This window comes from Lissotriton helveticus, chromosome 9 (genome assembly GCF_964261635.1).
Source record: "Lissotriton helveticus chromosome 9, aLisHel1.1, whole genome shotgun sequence".
NCBI lineage: Eukaryota > Metazoa > Chordata > Amphibia > Caudata > Salamandridae > Lissotriton > Lissotriton helveticus.
In genome coordinates, this window is record NC_136070.1 from 72,335,063 (window position 1) to 72,355,606 (window position 20,544).

Consider the following 20,544-nt stretch of genomic DNA (forward strand, 5'->3'; position numbering starts at 1 on the left):
GGGCCTCCACCACAGCAGCCGGCGTGGCACGCTGGCGTGTCCCGGGTGTGGATCGTTCAAAGGATCGTCAGAAAAATCAACAATTCAGACACTCTTCGGGAGACCGGGCTCAGTCCAGGTCTCACGGCCGATGTTGTTCAACTCCGACTCGGGTAGTCTAGAAATCGAGGCCCCGGCTTCAACACGATGTTAGGCCGAGAATAGAAACACGGCGTATCTTCGTCAGCCGATAAGATAGAAATCTCGGGATTGCACCTCTGGAAGCAGTAGACCTTCATAGACAAGAAAATCAGGTGTGCAGACAGGATGAAAGACAGGATAATCGAGCTGCTGGCGGAGGTCGACGGAGCCGGGAGCTTATGCGGCCATCTTGATTCGTAGCGTAGCTCCTCCCCCAAGAAAGGACTTTTAAAGTACAAAGCGGTAAAATACCAACTAAATAGAACATTGCCATTACTTCGGAAACGAAAGAAACACGGAAAAAAAGAACCCGAAGATGGCGCCCAAGAGTGGGAGCTTCCGCAGGAAGCATGCCGGCGTCACCGGAAATACACCCAAGGGGGTGTGACGCTGACGCCCACCTGGGCTAAGAAAAAAAAAAAACAAAGAAAAGACTACGAATCCGGACCCAACCACAAGACCGCGGAATAATGCACAGCATAGTGAATCCAGAAAGATCTTCAAGCTGCAAAACTACACTGACAGGTAAGAAAACTATTCGTTCCAGATCCACACCGACCCCAAGACCACACTCCGAGGCACCCTCCTCTACAGGCCACCAGGACCCCGTGCACAATTCAGTGAAGACATCACTGACTTTATCACCCCACACGCACTCCCTTCCGAGGACTACATACTACTGGGAGACCTCAAATTTCACCTGGAAAAGAGCAACGACAGCAACGCCACCACCCTTCTGGACAATCTGGCCAACCTCGGACTCAAACAACTTGTTAACACCCCCACTCACTACGCAGGCCACACACTCGACCCCATCTTCACCTCCAGCAAACATATCTCCTTCAGTCACACCACAGTTCTCCATTGGACGGACCACAGCTGTGTTCACTTTTTGTCTACAAAAAGACCACAACCCACAACCTTCCTCAACCCACTTTGCGAAGAAACTGGAACAATATCACCTTCGACCAGATCTCCTCATCGCTTCTTCAAAACCCCCCGGCCCACCCTTCGAACGCCAACCAAGCAGCCACTAACCTCACTCAATGGCTAACCAATAGCGTCGACAACCTAGCACCTTTGAAAAAATGTCAAATCAAACTAGGCAGCAAAAACGCTCCCTGGTTCAACGATGATCTTAAGACATCCAAGAAACTCTGTCGCTCCCTTGTGAAGGCCTGGAAAAAAGACCCAAACACCAGCACCAAGGACGCCCTCAAAAACGCCACCCACACACACCACCAACTGATCGGGACTGCCAAGAAAGCTGCACTTAAAGACCGTCTAGACAACAACGCCCACAACAGCAAGGAATTATTCAACATCGTCAAAGAATTTACCAACCCCTCAGCCAACTCCAACTACATCACTCCCTCTCAAACCCTCTGCGACTCCCTTGCCTCGTTCTTCCACAACAAAATCGCAGACATCCACAACAGCTTCGACATCCAACACGGAGACCAACCCACCCAAGCTTCTGCCGTACCCTCACCCCCCTTGAACTTCCTTACTGATTGGAACCCAATCTCCACTGAGGACACCATCCGCCTGATGAACTCCATCCACTCAGGATCCCCCACAGACCCATGCCCTCACCATATCTTCAACAAAGCTGACTCCATCATAGCACCACACCTCCGAGACATCATCAACTGCTCCCTCAACTCCGCCACCTTCCCGGAAAGCTGGAAACACGCCGAACTCAGCGCCCTTCTGAAAAAACCCACAGCTGACCCCACCGAACTCAAAAACTACCGCCCCATCTCGCTCCTACCATTCCCGGCCAAAGTCATCGAGAAAGCCGTCAACAGCCAGCTCGCCGCCTTCCTCGAAACCAACAAATCCCTCGACTCCTCACAGTCCGGCTTCCGAGCAAAACACAGCACTGAGACCGCACTCATCGCAGCAACAGACATTCGAACCCTACTGGACAATGGAGACACAGTCGCCCTCATCCTACTCGACCTCTCCGCAGCCTTCGACACAGTCTGTCATAACACCCTCCTACAACGCCTCAGAAACATCGGAATCCAAGGAAAAGCACTGGATTGGATCACCTTGTTCCTTACCGGAAGAACTCCGAGAGTCCGCCTTCCACCATTCAAGTCAGAAGCCACTGAAGTAATTTGCGGCGTGCCACAAGGATCTTCACTCAGCCCCACTCTCTTCAACGTATACATGAGCCCCCTCGCGACCATCGCACGCCAACACAACCTCAACATCATCTCCTACGCGGATGACACTCAACTGATCCTCTCACTCACCAAAGACCCGAACACCGCCAAAACCAACCTACATGAAGGAATGAAAGAAGTAGCCGAATGGATGAAACACAGCCGTCTGAAACTGAACTCCGACAAAACGGAAGTCCTTATCTTAGGCACCTCCCCTTCCGCCTGGGATGACTCTTGGCGGCCAGAGGCCCTTGGAAAAGCACCCATCCCGACGGACCACGCACGGAACCTGGGCATCATCCTGGACTCCACACTCTCGATGAACAGACAAGTCAAAGCCGTTTCATCATCGTGCTTCAACATTCTTCGCATGCTCAAAAAAACATTTCGCTGGATCCCCACGGAAACTAGAAAAACGGTCACCCACGCACTGGTCACGAGCCGCCTGGACTGCGGTAACACCCTATACGCCGGTACCACTGCAAAACTTCAGAAAAAACTCCAACGCATCCAGAACGATTCAGCCAGACTCATACTAGACATCCCGCGTAAAGACCACATTTCTAGTCACCTGAAAAACCTCCACTGGCTCCCCGTCAATAAGAGAATAACATTCCGCCTCTTAACCCACGCACACAAAGCACTTTACGAACTCGGACCCGAATGCCTCAACACACGACTTTCCTTCTACACCCCCTCCCGCCAGCTACGCTCCTCCAACCAAGCCCCTTGCTGCCGTACCCCGCATCAACAAAACCACCATGGGAGGAAGATCCTTCTCCTACCTGGCAGCTAAGACCTGAAACTCCCCATTCACCTTCGCCTCACTCAGAACCACCTAGCATTCAGAAAGCAACTTAAAACTTGGATATTCGACAAGTAATTCCCCACCCTTCCTCAAGCGCCTTGAGACCCTCTGGGTATGTAGCGCGCTATATAAATTATTTGACTTGACTTGACTTGACCTCTGCACAAATGTGAACTACAATTTCTCACTTGGAAGGTAGCCTTCCTTATAGCCATCACATCTCTTAAAAGAGTTGGTGAGCTCCGGGCACTAACCATTCAAGAACCATTTTTACAAATTCACCAAAACAAAGTGGTTTGTGAGACAAATCCCAAATGTTTGCCCAAAGTAGTTCCTGCCTTTCATCTCAATCAGTCTGAGTTACCAGTTTTTTTACCCTCAACTAGACTCGTAGCAGAACGTGCTCTTCACACATGATATGTAAAAAGAGCATTACTATATTACATTGAAAGAACCAAGTCTTTTAAGAAAACGAAAAAACTCTTTGTTGCTTTTTCACCACCTCGTAAAGGCGATCCCATATCAAAAGCAGGTATTGCACGTTGGACAGTTGCATACAAATTTGCTACATTAAAGCTAAACGCACATTAACAATTCCCCCTAGGGTGCATTCTACATGCAAACTAGGGGCTTCCATGGCATTCTTAGGGAACATACCCTTAAATGACATCTGCAACATGATCTACTCCACACACATTCACAAAGCACTATTGTGTAGATGTGTTAGCAAGACAACAAGCTAGTGTGGGCCAGGCTGTTTTAAGAACACTATTTTAAACCACTTCAGCAGATACAAGTTAGCCACCGCTTGGGAGATAACTGCTGTATAGTCTATGCTAAAGCATATGATCTACAGCTCATATGCCTCGAATAGAAAATGCTACTTACCCAGTATGCATCTGTTATTGGCATACAGAGTTGTAGAGCCATATGCCTCCCTGGGCATCTTTATCTGTTGCAGTAGTATCTTACTTAGATACATTATACATGGACATGTTGTTCTACTCTTACTAACTCCATCACCCGTACGGCAAAATAATCTGGTGATGGAGTCGATGCCCATGCGCACTATCACCGAAAGGAAGACTCGCCTACCTCGTGACTGCAAAGACCTCTTTGAACAAAAACAAAGTGCAAACAACCGGACCCAACACCAGATGGCTATCTATGCTAAAGCATATGGCTCTACAGCTCTATATGCCAAGATCAGATGCATACTGTGTAAGTAGCATTTTCCTTATGTTGCAGTAAACCCCACCCCTTTGCCAGATTTCTGATGCAGTTTTAAGTGTGTTCTGGGTCCCTGCCAATCAGGGTCTGTTCTTTCCCTACACTGTACCATTGTTTCCACAATTGTAACACATCTGGCCTGTGAGAAAGTGAGTGTTCGAGGCATGTGGGCTGCTGAATTCATATCTGTGCATAGATCGCCGCCTAGTGTTGGGTCCGGAAGTTTGCACATTGTTGTCCTGGAAGAGACTTCGAAGTATCACGAGATAGGTGGCTCCTCCCTGGGACTACAGTGGGCATGGGCATCCTCTCCATCCTCAGAATGTTTTTTTCCGCCATTGGGTTCGGATGCACTTTCCAGCACTCCAAGTTCGGAATTGATATAAACTTTTCAAAAAGGCCTTCGGATTCGTCGGTATTGTTCTCGATCGGTACCGAAAACTTTCTTCACAATTTACTTGCACTCTGGTCGTCGAATCGGGCCGTTAGGCCGTCTCGACGCCACGTGGACCGACGGTCGATGGAACGAAGTCCATTCAAATATTGCCCGCAGTGCAACTCAAAGTTCCCGCATACAGGTAATCATCCTGTGTGCAACAAATGTTTATCACCAGATCATAATGAAGATAATTGCCTAGCTTGTGCCCAGTTCCGGTCCAAAAAGACGATCCGGATTCGGCAAGCGGCAAGGCAAGAAATGCAGAGGTCGGCACCGGAGCCCGAGAATATCTTCGACGATGAGGAAGAACTAGTTGACGCCGAAGACTCGGATCAAGAGGAAGATCAATACTCCGAGCACGACTCTGAATATTATATCGACGAGGAAGAACAAATCGTCGAGGTCGAGGAATACGACCAAGACATCGTAGCTGTCGAAGACGACTCCGATGACAATGGGGGGTGAACCGGGAGTACACCGCCCCACACAGACACTACACCAATATCAGAGACTCAGGTCAAGGCATCGCCAACAGGCCTTAACCAAGATCTAAATACTGGTTCTATAGCCGCGCATACCGCCCGGCTAAGAATATACAAAAAGAGCCTTCTGAGACACGTAATCCAAGGCCGGTTCAATCGAAACCGAAAGTCATCGACACGACAGTCTTCAGACCGAACGTCGTTGAACCGAAGGTGATAAACACAAAGGGCGCCGAGCCGAAGGCCAGCGCTCCATATAAACCTTTGAAACCAAGGGCCGTTGAATCGAACAAATCAAGTTTGAGTGCCGAAAAGGGACAAAAGGCTGTCTTCGAAGGGAAAAGGGCTACGCCCAAGGCGGTCGTCGCATCAAAAGCGAAACCGAAAGTAGACCAACTGAAAGCGGTCGAACCGAAGCCCATCGATCCGAAGAAGGGCATCGAGCCAAAGCCGCAGGCTCCGAGGACAGCTCTACAGCAGAACAAGCCAGGACACCCAACAAAGGTTATCGAACTGACAAAACCAATCTGTCCGAAAACAGTGGTGCAGCCTGTAAAAGACGTCGCACCGACAACCTGTCGGACAGACACTGAAGCCTCAAAAACAGATCCAGGCACCAAAAACGGTCAACCCGACTAAAGACATCGAACCGAAAAAGGTCAAACCTAAAACAACGGCGCCAAGGCAAAAGACTGTGGAAGAGGAGATAATCCATCCAGACCCCTCTACAGAAGATCAGTCCAAACTATATATTGACCCAAATACTGGGAAAGTGACTGTTTATACAAGGAAGAAAAGACCAGTGCCTGCTGAAGACTTTTCTAAAATACCACTCGAAAAGAGACTGTGCAACCTCTCCTATTCTTTTCCAACCTATCTCTCCAGCTATGCTTGCTACTCCATATGCACCATACTCGCCTGCACGCTCTGACTACAACCCAGACGTAGATCAGGACACAGATGTGGATTTTGAATATCCACAAAACCCATATGTAGACCCCAACTCTCAGCCATGGGGGGGATGACCCAGACACTCATGGGGCTCAACCCATTATAGACACAAATGTATACCCAGCAAAGCCATCACCTACAGAAGACACACTGGCTTTCAACTCCTTAATAGACAGCGCAGCACTCTACCATAATGTAGATATGCATTCAGATGCTATAGAGGAAGATTTTCTGTTTGAAACGCTTGCAACATCAGAAAAGTGTCAAAACACTTCCAATGTTAAAAGGGGTCCTCAAGCACGCAAATGACATATTCAAAGACACTGCTAGGGCACGTGTCATCAACCCTAGAATTGAGAAGAAGTATAGGGCTGCACCAGTAGACCCTACTTACATCAGGGAACAACTGCCTTTAGACTCATTGGTGGTATCCAACGCCCGAAAGCGTGCTAATTCCCAAACTACTGGAGAGGCTTCTCCTCCTGATAAGGAGTCCAAGATTTTAGAAGCATCAGGCAAGAGTGGCTGCTCAAGCAGCAAACTCATGGAGAATAGCCAATACTCAAGCCTTGCTGGCTAGATATGACAGAGCGCACTATGACAGTTTAGAAGGACTTCTCCAACACTTACCTGAGCCTTTCAAAGAGCAGGCAGATTAACTTATACAGGAGGGAAAGCTCATCACCAATGCCTCCATTAAGTGTGCTCTAGACGCGGCAGATACAGCTGCCAGATCTATCAACACAAGCGTACTGCTTAGGAGACACGCATGGCTTCGCATTTCTGGATTTAAAAGTGAGGTCCAGGCCACAATTCTTAACCAGCCAATCAATCCAGATTTTTTGTTTGGTCCAGCAGTTGACTCAATTCTGGACAAAATGAAAAAGGACACAGAGACTGCAAAGTCAATGGGGGCTCTTCAGTCCCAACAATACAGAGGCTCCTTTCGTCGCTCCAACTACCGAGGAGGAGCGCGAGGTAACACATCGCAGCAATCCTCCACATACAAAACTAATACGCAATCCACACACAGTAAAAACACAAATCGTGGTGGATACCGAGGAAATAGTAACAAGGGCAGAGGTCGTGGAGGAAATACCAATAGATCCTCCACTAACACCAAACAGTGACTTCTTGGAACTACCCCCAGACCATACAACACCGGTCGGGGGAAGACTGCAACAGTTCCTACCACTCTGGCTAAACATCACTACAGACAAGTGGGTCAGGCAAATTATCCAACATGGCTATTGCCAAGAACTCACATCAACACCACCCAACATACCACCAGTACACCGTCCAATGTCAAAGGAACATATCACGTTATTGCAGCAAGAGGTCATCAGTATTGTGCAAAAAGGGGCCATAGAACCAGTACCAGTCAAACATCAAGGAACATGAGTATACTCCCTATACTTCCTTATTCCCAAAAAGGACGGTTCTCTCAGACCAATATTGGACCTCAGGCCCCTCAACCAGTACATTTTATCAGAGCATTTTCACATGCTCACTCTGCAACTAGTATTACCACTGCTGCGGCAGGGAGACTTCCTAGCAACTCTGGACCTCGGACGCATACTTTCATATACCAATACACCCTGCTCACAGAAAGTATCTCAGGTTTACTATTCAAGGACAACACTACCAGTTCAAAGTCCTACCATTCGGTGTAACAGCTCCACGGGTGTTCACCAAATGCCTAGCGACAGTGGCGGCGCATCTCAGGAGACAACACATTCATGTGTACCCATATCTGGACGATTGGCTAATACAAGCGCCATCGGCCCAGCAATGTGCCAGCCACACGTCAAAGACCATACATCTCCTGCACAGTCTAGGCTTCTTGCTGAACTACCCAAAGTCACACCTGCAACCCTCCCATGTCCAACAGTACCTGGGAGTGACAGTAAATACACTAGCAGCAAAGGCATATCCAAAGGCAGCACTGATCAACGGAATGCAAACGTTAATCCAAAGGTTCAAACCACAACACTCATTGCCAGCTCGAGTGTTTATGCAACTAATAGGCATGATGACCTCATGCATATTCATAGTCCCTCATGCCAGACTACACATACGTCCGCTACAGGAGTGCCTAGCACGGCAGTGGAACCAGGCTCGGGGACAATTAAAAGACCTAGTGTTGGTGACCAGTCGGGCATACAACTCTCTGCATTGGTGGAATCCATAAAACCTTTGCAAAGGACAACTGTTCCAAGAGCCTGTCCCACAATTAGTGATGACGGCGGGCGCATCCCTGCTAGGCTGGGGAGCCCATGTCCTACATTACACAGTCCATGGTCTATGGACAACACAACAAAAGAAGATGCACATCAATCTACTAGAGTTGATGGCGGTTTTTCTAGCACTAAAAGCCTTCAAAAAACACTTATGCAACAAGACTTTGTTGATCCGGACGGACAACATGACAGCTATGTATTGTATTCAAAAACAGGGAGGAACACATTCACCACAGCTATCACATCTAGCTCAAAGTTTGTGGAAATGGGCCATTCAAAGGAACATGTTTTTCATGGCGGAACACCTCCCAGGCAAGGACAATCAAATAGCCGACCTGCTCAGCAGGTACAGTCAACAGATGCGCGAATGGGAGATTCACCCGAATGTGCTCCAACCATTCTTCCGGCAGTGGGGACAACCGGAGATTGATCTGTTTGCCACACGCGAAAATGCAAAATGCCAATACTTTGCCGCCAGGTTCCCACATCCACAGTCGCAGGGCAATGCGATATGGATGAACTGGTCAGGCAAATTTGCGTACGCTTTTCCCCCAGCTCCATTAATACCGCTAGTGGCACGCAAAATGCGCCAACACTCGCTGACGCTAATCCTAGTTGCTCCCACATGGGCAAGGCAACCATGGTACACAACGTTCCTAGAACTGTCAGTGGTGCCTCATCAAAGACTGCGACTCACACCCAGTCTTTTAACTCCGAGCCAGGGAGAAATCCAACACCCAGATCCGCAACAGAGGAACCTGGCTATCTGGCTCCTGAAATCCTAGAGTTTGGATACCTGAACTTGCCTCCGGACTGCATGAATATTATCAAAGAGGCAAGAAAACCCACTACCAGGGCATATTATGCAGCAAAGTCGAAACGTTCCGTCATCTACTGCCGTAACGACATAAACCCATTAGATGCTTCTACACAGAACCTCATTTGCTATCTCTGGCACCTACAACGTTGCAATTTAGCCTACTCATCCATCAGGAAACATTTAGCCGCGCTAGCAGCATATCTTCAAAACAGGCAACACCTTTCCCTGTTTAGAGTGCCAGCAATTAAAGCATTTATGGAAGGACTTAAACGAGTAATTCCTCCAACACACCCACCTTCACCAGTCTGGAATCTAAACATCGTTTTAACCAGACTTATGGGACCATCTTTTGAGCCACTACACTCATGCGAGATACAATTTCTTACTTGGAAGGTGGCTTTCCTTATTGCCATTACTTCACTTAGGAGAGTTAGTGAGCTGCAAGCCCTAACTATTCACGAGCCATTCATTCAAGTACATGCAAATAGAGTAGTTCTCAGAACAAACCCTAAATTCATGCCAAAAGTGGTATCCCATTTTCATATAAATCGAACAATAGAACTGCCAGTGCACTTTCAAAATCCGCAGACAGTAGCTGAAAGGGCCTTGCATACTCTAGATGTCAAGAGCTCTGCTGTACTATATAGATAGAACTAAGGCATTTCGAAAGACAAAAGTTGTTTGTTGCTTTCTCACCGCAACACAAAGGTAACCCTATTTCAAAATCAGGCATAGCCAGATGGATCGTTAAGTGCATTCAGATATGTTATTTAAAAGCAAAACGCACCTTAACGGTTCCCCCTAGGGCGCACTCTACACGCAAACTAGGGGCATCCATGGCTTTCCTAGGAAATATTCCTTTACATGAAATTTGTAGAGCAGCCACATGGTCAACCATACATACATTTACCAAACACTATTGTGTAGATGTTCATTCCAAACAGCAAGCTGCTGTAGGTCAGGCTGTTCTCAAAACTCTTTTTCAGACTGCTGCAGCTGGCACAGGCAACCACCGCTAAGGGAGATACTGCTATACATTCTATGCACAGATATGAATTCAGCAGCCCACATGCCTCAAACGGAATATGCTACTTACCAGTATGCATCTGTTCTTGGCATGTAGGGCTGCTGACATTCATATCGCCCACCCACCTCCCCGGTGCCTGTCGCAGCTGTAGCATTCACTCTTTGCATGGACATCTCTTACTGTACTATACTCCATCTCTGCCACAATGGCGAAAAACAATCTGAGGATGGAGAGGATGCCCATGCGCACTGTAGTCCGAGGGAGGAGCCACCTATCTCGTGATACTTCGAAGACTCTTCCAGGACAACAATGTGCAATCATCCAGACCCAACACTAGGCGCTGATCTATGCACAGATATGAATGTCAGCAGCCCTACATGCCAAGAACAGATGCATACTGGTAAGTAGCATATTCCTTCTGTTGCAGTACCCCCTCTTTTTGCCTGATGCACTTTTTCTTGGTGTGCCCTGGGTCCCTGCCAATTAGGTATTCAAGGCCTGTGTTCCTTCCCTAAAAACTGTACTAAAGCCTAAACCCAATTGGCATCCCTGGCCACGCCAGCCCCTAGTAAATGGTACCCTAGGTACTCAGGGCATTGTGACGAGAAGACCCCTAAGGGCTGTAGCACTTATTGTGCCACCGTTAGGGGCCCTGTACCCTGACACACACACACACACTGCCTTTGCAGGCTGAGTGTCCTGGTGCAGAACGAAACAGTTAACATGGCACACATCCCTGTGTGCCATGCCCACAACCCCACTGCCCTGGCATACCTCAGCCACCCCTCTAGCTCGGTGCCCTATGCCAGTGGTGTGGGCACAGATGCATGAGCCCTGTGCTCCTACAGTACCCAGGGCCATTCCTGGGCACTAAGTGCAGTGATGTCATTAAGAGTATATGGTGCTGGGAGGTTGTCATTACTAACTCCACAGCACCATAATGGCTACATTGAAGGCTGACAAGTTTGATATCAAACTTCTCAGCATATTAAACCCACACTGATGCCAGTGTGGGATTTAATGTAAAATGCTCTACAGAGGGCAAGAGATGCCCCCTAAAACCTAACCTACAATCCACGTCTTGTCTGAGAAGCTGCCTAGGCTGCCACACAGCAGACATGTTGCTGGACCACTGGGTGGAGAGCCCCCGTTCTCCTGGGCCTGCAACAATGCACATCCTGGGACAAGGTGCCAAGCCCCCTCCCCCAGGATGGGCAGGGGAAGCTTCAAAGATCTTCCGCCTTTGTGAGCTTCTCCAGACCGCTTGCTGTACTCAGCAACTGGCCCCCATCAGATTGAAATGAATGGGAGTGTAAAAAAAGAATCCTATTCATGTGTAAAGGCTTGAATACTTGGGAGACGTATTGAGGGGACAAACTAATAGATTTTGAGGACCTAAAACTGGGGTACCAAATGGTGGACTCAGGGCGTGTTTGAAGCTGTAGATACCAAAAATGTTCAAAGGCGACACATTCACGATGATGAGCACCACTAGAGGACAGACTGCTCATACACCCCATGAGAGACGAAGCTACTTCCCTCGTATACAGAAAGATAATGAACAATTCCCCAGTCTCGCTAGGGGCTTTCTGAGAAGCCTGGACAGTTGAACTGGGTGTATTCAACGACAACTGGACAAAAATAATAGAGCTCTCGAGGGGTGGCCATCAAAGCGAGGTTTTGCCTAATAAATTTGCGTATATTACAAAGATCATACTCTTCAAGGACACTACTACACTGAATGGGACGGAGTAACACCGACAAGTGTGTAAGGGGTTCTAGGGTGGCAGGCACCGTATTCCAGATCATATGGGTTTACCCTTCAATTCAAAAGTACTGGATAGGAATAATAAGGGGTAAAGTCGGAAGTGTTAGATGTAGCAATGCGTCCTAAATGGCACATTCTATGCGTGACTGGAAGATAATTGGCCTAAATAGTCCAAACTATGGCCTATGCTAGCAGATATAGTAGCAAAAAGAAATATAGAAAAGGCGGCACACCTATCTCAGACTGTGAAACAATGGAAGGAGGATCTAGACTGACTGTGTGCGAAAGAAAGGGTGGTCTTCCAGAGCAGGTGATGCTCAAAGAAGTGTGACAAAATGTGGGGTCCATGGACACGTTAGAGGCATCTGAAGAAACTCTAGGAGAAGGAAGAGGATTGTATACAATACCCTGCACCACGTAGAAATGTAACTAGGATTGCTTACATAAATCATTTAGATTTGCGACATGTAAAGACTCCCAGATGTTAAGATGGATATCCTTTAGGAATATGTGTGGAAAAAAAATTCAGTGAATAGAATGCCAGGCTAGTTTTTTCAATAAACAGATTTTTTTCAAAAGTGTGAAGGCGACTTAGTTGGAAAGATGCAATCGTGTTGGACAGTGGATGTAGCTGCGTTTGGTCAAAGTATTTTCTTTCATATTGTGGCACTGCCCAAGTCTAACAATATAGCATTATACCCCTTCTGTAAAGAGTATTGTTAGAATAAAACAGTTGCATTTTTTTGTACATTTTTCAATTAATTGTTTTTTACTGTCTATTTTTAAACAAATGAACATTAGAAAAGTTGCTGAAATTTTACCTTGTATAATGAATAGTGATGATATCTGACTGTTACCGCTTGGGTAAATTTTTTGAATTTGAATGGCTCTTTGCAAATTACTAGTAGTTCAATAGGAAGCATGAAAGGTTTTCTCCAATAATCACTAGGCCAGTGAATGCTTAACTGTTCACTTTAGATCTACAAGTAGTTTACTTTTTAGTGTTTATGAATCGGTCTGTTGGAAGAGTCTATGAACTTAATAGCATGGTTAGGAGTATATTGGCACCAGGTTAAGTTGTGTAAATTTAGCACATGTAAACCATTTTAAGTCTTATTTTATATATGGATGATAACAAAAGTTAATAATTTATAATTATGCTGTGTATATTGATAGTGTTCTTTTCACTTTTTGTTTTGCCGTAATTGGCATATTATCAAACATTAAAAAAATAACATTGCTGTTGATGAGCCTCGGAGGACAGGGTAGATCAGCTAAGTCGTATAGTGTACCTTTGTCCCACCAATGTTCCCTAAATGATTCTGCTTGAATGGTGGGCAGACTGGGAAGAGGAACACAACTAGTCTGATCTGTGTGAACAGTGGAATCCAACTGGTTGTGAATGGAGAGAAAGGACTTTAGTAGTACTTGAATAACCACTGACCCTTTATTTTTTTGTTTTACTGACTCAGAGCAGCTTTGTTTCTTTATTGCGTGTTTTTTTATAGTCACTGCTTTTGGATCTTTTTTGTTGACTGTATTGATGCATTTGTGAGTTTGATTTTTAAACACACCTTTTCTTTTATTTAAGACACTTATGGAGCGACGAATTAGGCCATGGATTAATAAAAAGATCATAGAATACATTGGTGAAGAAGAAGCTACACTAGTTGATTTTGTGTGTTCAAAGGTAAGTGGATTACAACATTATTACTGGTTGGGCTTTTTTAATTGTGTTATAGATAGCTTAATCTTTAGTATCCCTTCTTATTTATGGGCTTGTGTGAGGAATCTGGCATCAGAGTTTGAATGAGGTTCTCCTGCCTAGAAATTGACATGCCAATGCATTGTCAAGGGCATATTGCCCACGATCTAATCCTAATCTTATGCTTCTGCCGTTTACCCTTTTCACTCACTACTGTAACATGACATTTGATACCATGGTCTTTTTTTTTATTTGTGCATAAGAAGTTGTTTCTCTTTCAGGTAATGGCTCATAGTACACCTCAGAGTATATTGGATGATGTTGCTATGGTAAGTATTTTTTTGCTTTTTTTTTTTTTTACTAACCTTTCCAGATGTATTAAGTGAAAATCTTCATTGTAATCGCAGTATGTTCCCACTAATTTAACGTTTGTGTTTGTTGTGCAGCATTAACATCCCAAAGTGAAATGGGGAATATCATCAGTTTAAGATTGTTTCAAACTTGTACAGTGTCCTTTAAAGTCAGTAATTCATATCTGAAAAACTTACATCTTGGTTCCCTATTGTTTGAACTTGAGTCACTAGCTCATTTTGCATTATAGTCCATTTGTTTTAACTATGTCACACATTTTCAGTTTAGTTTCTAGTCTGTTAGTGTCTAGGCTTGTCGGTTACAAGGGTGCATTTCCTTGTATGTGAGGGAGCTGGTCTTGAAGATGTTGGGATCTTGAAAGATGAATGTGGTTCTTTCTCAGTATTGGGTGATATGATTTAACTGCTGCAGGTCTTTGAGGTGTGCTGCAGAGTCTTGAATGCTTTTAATGTGATGAGCTTGGAACAATTTTGTTTTCATTCATGTGTTTGAAAGCTCAGGCTGTTTTTCGGAAGTCTTTTTCCTGGAGGAAAGGCATCCCAGAGTATGTGAACATGTGTGCTTCGTGTGCTGCAGCTTGTAAGAAGTCACATTTGGGGCACTGTTTGAATGTGTTTATTCGGGCCGTGTGTTTTCAGGTTTAAAGTAGACTGCTTTGTCAGATAAATGGCAGGTAGGTGGTTGGGTGGTAGTTTAGAGTTTGAGTTTTTTTTCTACGGTGGGAAGAGGTGTCCTGCATCGCAGTTATCTGAGAGTTCCTTGGTAAAGGTTGATGTTAATGAATATTGAGAAGTGGTGTGAGGTTGTCTACAGTGATGGAATTCAGAATGTTCTCAGAGTTGTGAATCATTTTTAGGTCTGTATGCAAGAGTAGACTGAAGGCTGCGCATTTAGTGTTTGAAATGCAGGGGCAGGGGTTTTGGGATTGTAAGTATGGTACATGTCTGCTATTAATTTGGGTTTGATCTTGTTTATTTTGTGAGATTGTGATTTTGCTCTTGTTTTTTACTGTCTGAATCGCAGTGGATTGACATATTGTTTGGAAGAGTGCTTTACTTTTATTGTACGTTTGCTATGCCAAGTTTGTAGACTGTGGCTTTTGCTGAAATGAGGGATCTCCATGGAGAGTTGCTTGGTTTTCTAGTGGGTGAAGATGTCACCCAAATCATTTATAGGTGTCAGAACTGGCTGGAGTTACTCCTAAGTGTGCCTGCAGGTTGAAAACAGATTTTGAACTGTGAAACTAAAAACCTCTTAACTTGCGTGCCTTATCCATGCCCTCCCCTAGGGCACCTAGCATTCTTATTTGTGCCAACATCAAGCTTTCATATATAAGTGGTTGGATCTCACTGCTTGACCTAAAGCAAAAGTTGAAGAGTCCATTAAAACTCTGGCATTTGAACATCGTCAGCAGTGGCAGTGAGTTGAGGTGAACCACCTCAAATCCTGCAATGGAAGGACTGACTTTAGGCGTAGTTACACCCTTCCTGGTCTATCAGATTTCTTTCACAACCCACATTATGAACTGGTCATGAGTATTAAAATGGTTGCAAGCTTGAATTCTTGAAGTCCGGTTGTAGTTTCTTTTTTTTAAATGTGCGGTTTCAGAACAGTACTAATTGGATTCTTTGATTTGCAGGTATTGGATGAAGAGGCCGAAGTTTTTATAGTGAAAATGTGGCGATTGTTAATATATGAAACAGAAGCCAAGAAGATTGGGCTTGTGAAGTAAAAATTGCCTTGAAATTTAAGGCTGCATTTCAAAACTGTTTATTTTCCTTCCATCGTTCTATGAATTGTCCTCAGACACTTGTGAGAAGTTGTATTTTCATGTAGAGAATGTGAAAATGTTTGTCCGCTGTTCTGTTTGTCCTTCCAGAATAGGTTGTAGATAATGCTAAAACCCTGCATTTGGGTATGTTTATAACTCTCCAGATAAATGTACTGGTATATTTTATAAGCTGCAACATCTGTACAGTCTCGTAAATTTGTTCTGCTAGTTTTCCCTTGTACATAAGACTCTCCTAGTGTTTTGCAAAATGTTTGCACTTAAGGTTGGAAGTTATCATTTATATAACACAGTAATTGTTTCCTAAAACATGATTGTTTCCTAAAACATTCATCAGCCTTTTTTTGTTTTAAAGAAGAGTGATCTGAAAGGAGAAACATACGTTTTAGGGATTGGAATTGCAAAATTGTAATGCAAAATTGCATATGCCACAGTCCTCATTTTGCTTCTTAAGTGTCTCCTTCCAAGGAAGTTAGTCATTTTTAAGGTTCTTTCACATGCTTTGCTAAAGTCAAAGAAGCTGCCTTAACCTTCGTCCTCCGATTAGCCTTCTTGAAAAGTGAAAATAACGTCCTTAAATACTTGGAAATTTACTGCTGAACAGTCTTCTAACGGGAATTAGTTGTGCTGTTAGTCTATGCTAAGTTTTCTATTATATCGACAGACCCATTTTCATCCTCCCCCCAAGGGGAGTACGTCTCAGTTAAGACATTTCTCTTATTAAATTGATGGGGTTGCAATGAGGGTAGAAAGTGTTTTATTTGGGTGACGTTGCTACATTTTATTGGTTTACCATCACTTTCTAATCTTTTAAGTCACACTTTGATTTGTAAGTTTTTGGCAAGCAACATCGGGTATATAGTTTAATGCATCAGTTTCCAAAATGAAGGTCATTTTTTTTAGGAGTAATCCTACTTCACCCTTGAAGGAGTAATCCTACTTCACCCTTGAAGGAGTAATCCTACTTCACCCTTGAAGGAGTAATCCTACTTCACCCTTGAAGGAGTAATCCTACTTCACCCTTGAATGAGGGATTCTCTGGTTAGATTTTTTTTCTCCTGATACTAGAAGCAGGAAAGGGTTTGCTTCTTTTGACAAGTTCGTACTAAAATGGGGACAGTTGTGGATTGCATTTTTACCTCTGTGTATCCACCTGAGAAGACTAATTGGTGTATGAAAAGTCTTCAAAAGAGGCATGTTCAAATGAAAATATTTTTAAATAAATACTGTTAGCTGATTTGGTACTTTTGTTTCACATTGTTATGCTGAATACTGAATTCAGTTGGCAGTAATTGTTTTGCCATATCAGAAAGCAAAACCGGCCTTCTGTTGCTAAACTTCCTGCATTTTAAGAAGACATATGAAAACTGTATTCTTAATAGAGGGATCTTGACAGGATTCCGCCATGTAAATATTTCAGATATTAAAAATGTATATACTTGATCTGAGGCTCCGATTTCTTTCAGAGTCTTGCCTGAGTGACGTTTAGCATTGTATGTTTTCTGTAAATGAAGTCTGCATAAACATGAGGCCACCTCTCACCTCATAATGGGCCATGTTAATAATTGTCAATCTCCAAGGCAAAATGGTTTTGACCTAAATTATATTTCTCAAATTGGAAACATTTGTGCTTTTATTTGTTCTGATGCAGGTTAATGTGAACTTCCTTTGCCATGACTCTAATTTACAGGCATACATGCTGATTTTTGCTATAATTTCATAATATTTTGAAAGGTGTGTGGTTTACTTGAAAGTGCCATTTGCATAGGGTATTGAAGCATGAATAAAAAGAACCCCCACAATCTCAAAATAGTCCTATCCTGCTCATTATTGTAAATGCTTTCGTAATCGCATGTTGGGATTACCACCTTTTGCTTTGAATAAAATTCACATAACCAATTTTTAGTCTCTACCATCTTTCTGACTGCTAATAACATTACTGCTAAGGTCTGGCTTCAGTTCATGGTATGTTACTTTGTTCAGGCATTCCGAGGGATGGTTGCTGAAATGATGTACTCGTCATGGAAGCTTTATATACAATTAAGTTAGTTGGTGTGTTTTGCTCGAGGATGGTGTGAGGTGTAACATTTTCTAGAATGATCTTGTTGGTAGCCAGCATTTGACTAACAATTCCAGACTCAGTAATGTTAAACCTTTTAGCAAAGATGGAGTTAAATTTGAGGTAGAAACATTTGTGGAAAATGTAGCTCTCCCACATTGGGTCTTTTAAATATTCACATGCTTGAATCATTCCCCGTCAGACTGGGAATCCTGGGTACATTAAAATAGCAGTATACAGTGTTAAATACATAAACAGTATGTAATGTAAAATGCGCAAAGTTCTGAAATAATATAGTATGTTTAGTAACACATCAGTCACCTCATTTGAAGAAACAAACAGCCAATTAGGTGGAATCTTGAGCAATCCTACTCCCTCAAGAGGCCACCATAGCTCATATTTCTACCGCACGGCATGTGGAGTCTCTTGTCAGAGCTCTGCTCTAATCTTTCAGTGAACCTTAAATTGTTTCCTTTTGTCTGTGCTGGATTTGAACCAGCCTGATCTACAGCACTGCTGTACTGTCAGTTGTTTTTAGGGAAGATTGTTATTTCTGGACCAGGGAGATATTTTTGGTGTGACGAGTAACTTTCACCATGGCTGACCGAGATCTTTTTAAAACCAGTTTATTTTGTGGCAGCTAAAATATTTACACTAATGACCCACACTGTGTATTTATTGTCTTCATCCTAAGCATTAGTCAGCGGAATGCAAGATCTGTAAGTAAGTCTTTCTTAACTTAGACTCTTGAGGATAGAGAAAGGAAGTTGTGATTATTTCTTGCAAATAAAGAGAATTTTTCTCCTTCTAAAAGAGATGCCCTCTTTTCAGGCGAAGTTCAGGAAGGCAATGCATCCGAGGAGGCTTTTCAGTTTCCTGAGCATGATCTATTTAGTACAGCACTTTCAGCCACCTCTTCTGCTTACAAACTAGAGTCTAAGCTCTAGAGTCACTCCTGTGACCAAAAAGAAATCTTCAAAGAAGACCACGTCGTCGACGACATTCCACTTCAAAGACGTCAACTCCTTTGTCAGCGATAAAGATACCATCGAGGATGACACCATTGTCGACGACACCATCGAGGTCTAGCATGCAGTTGACCTACGAGAAGTCAACAACAAGTATGTTTGTTATCTGAAAGAGACACGTTAGTGATAGATTCCTTACCTTAGAATATCCCCATGCGTCAGACTGGATCCGTAATTTTTTTTTTGCGTAGCAGTATCCATGCGCGTCGGTAAGCGTCGTCCACGGCTCCGCGTCCGTCGCCGGTGCCGTGATGACGTCGTCGGAGTACCTAGACGCCGCCTCCACGTGCAGACGTCAGTTCTTTTTTTCTGCGCCAGCTAGCGCAGATCTGGAAAAAGTTGTACCCTAGTCACTTTTTGACTAACCTTTTGAGATCCTTTTTGATCCATTTTTGAAGTCTATTCGACTCCGACGGTAGGGATGCCCGGGTTTAATCCCTGCGCCGACTGATGTCTGTTACCGACCACCATCGCCGGTGCCTGCACTGTTTAGGCCTGGACCACGACGACAAGTCCTGCTCTGACTGCCGAGCCCTGACGTCGAAGGCTAGACGGGAGCGGTCCCATAAGCGACTCTAGCTTCGGCAGTCCGCCCAGCGCCGCTTGAGGTCCCGGTCCGCAAGGAGGTCGCGGGGCCGGAGCCACCACAGTTCCGGGAGTAGTAATCGGTCTTCGGGCTCGAAGTCCTCAGGTAAGAGGCACAAGAAGTCGAAGAGGCATCATCGCTCTTCTGACGCCCATCCGACGCTCGCGCGACACCGCCGGAGTTTCGGGCGACTCCGCCCACGCGGCTCCGCTGGAGACGCAGGTGTCGCGGCCTGCTCCACACCCGCTGGTCCCTGGGCAGGGGGCGATGCCGGAGGAGATTGCAGCCTTCCTCATGGCCATGAGGATGCTCGCTCCTCTGTCGGTTTCCTCTGCGCCTTCGGGCCAAGCGGCTCCGACTGGGTCCCCATGCGGACCGGGTGCTTCGGCCCCGGCGCCGTCGGGTGCTTCTGCGCCGTCGGGTGCTTCTGCGCCGTCGGGTGCTTCGGCCCCGGTGCCGTCTGGTGCCCCGGCGCCGCAGGGCCCCTCTGGGTCCGGTTCCGGATCTGGGTCGACCTCACAACCTCACCTGCATCGGCCCCACGGGTGTCTCCCCCGGCGCCGTCCCAGGACAACGTCGTCCCTGGTCCTGCCTTCGATTCGGGTCCGTTGCCGGAGCGGCGCCGCTCTCGACGCCGATGGGAGAATTTTATTTCTATGACCCGACCCCATCTTTTGAGCCTGAGTACCAGGCGGTGGGTGATGAAGAGGATTGGGAACGGTCTGAGGACCCTCTGGCACTTGAGCGTCCGTCTTATGCGGACTAAACAGGAGAGCTTGGGAGGCCAGTGGTCTGGACACTTCGCCCTACACTGGTTTTGTCTCCCCTCCTAGCTTGGCTACGGAGGCTGCTTATAGCGTGGTGCTGATGAGGGCGGCCAAGGGCT

At 45.4% G+C, this 20,544-nt stretch overlaps 1 protein-coding gene across 8 annotated transcripts in view; it reads left to right on the top strand.

Moving 5' to 3' along the window:
* RBM25 (RNA binding motif protein 25) overlaps positions 1-17,884 on the top strand; it is a 333,704-nt gene extending 315,820 nt beyond the window's left edge. For all 8 annotated transcript variants that reach the window (XM_078659495.1, XM_078659496.1, XM_078659492.1 and 5 more), the window contains 3 exons: positions 13,711-13,809; positions 14,106-14,153; positions 15,836-17,884. In XM_078659495.1, the coding sequence (XP_078515621.1) occupies positions 13,711-13,809; positions 14,106-14,153; positions 15,836-15,928 (240 nt within the window). In that variant the 3' untranslated portion in view covers positions 15,929-17,884. The remainder of the gene's footprint in view (positions 1-13,710; positions 13,810-14,105; positions 14,154-15,835) is intronic.
* The last annotated feature ends 2,660 nt before the right edge of the window (positions 17,885-20,544 follow it).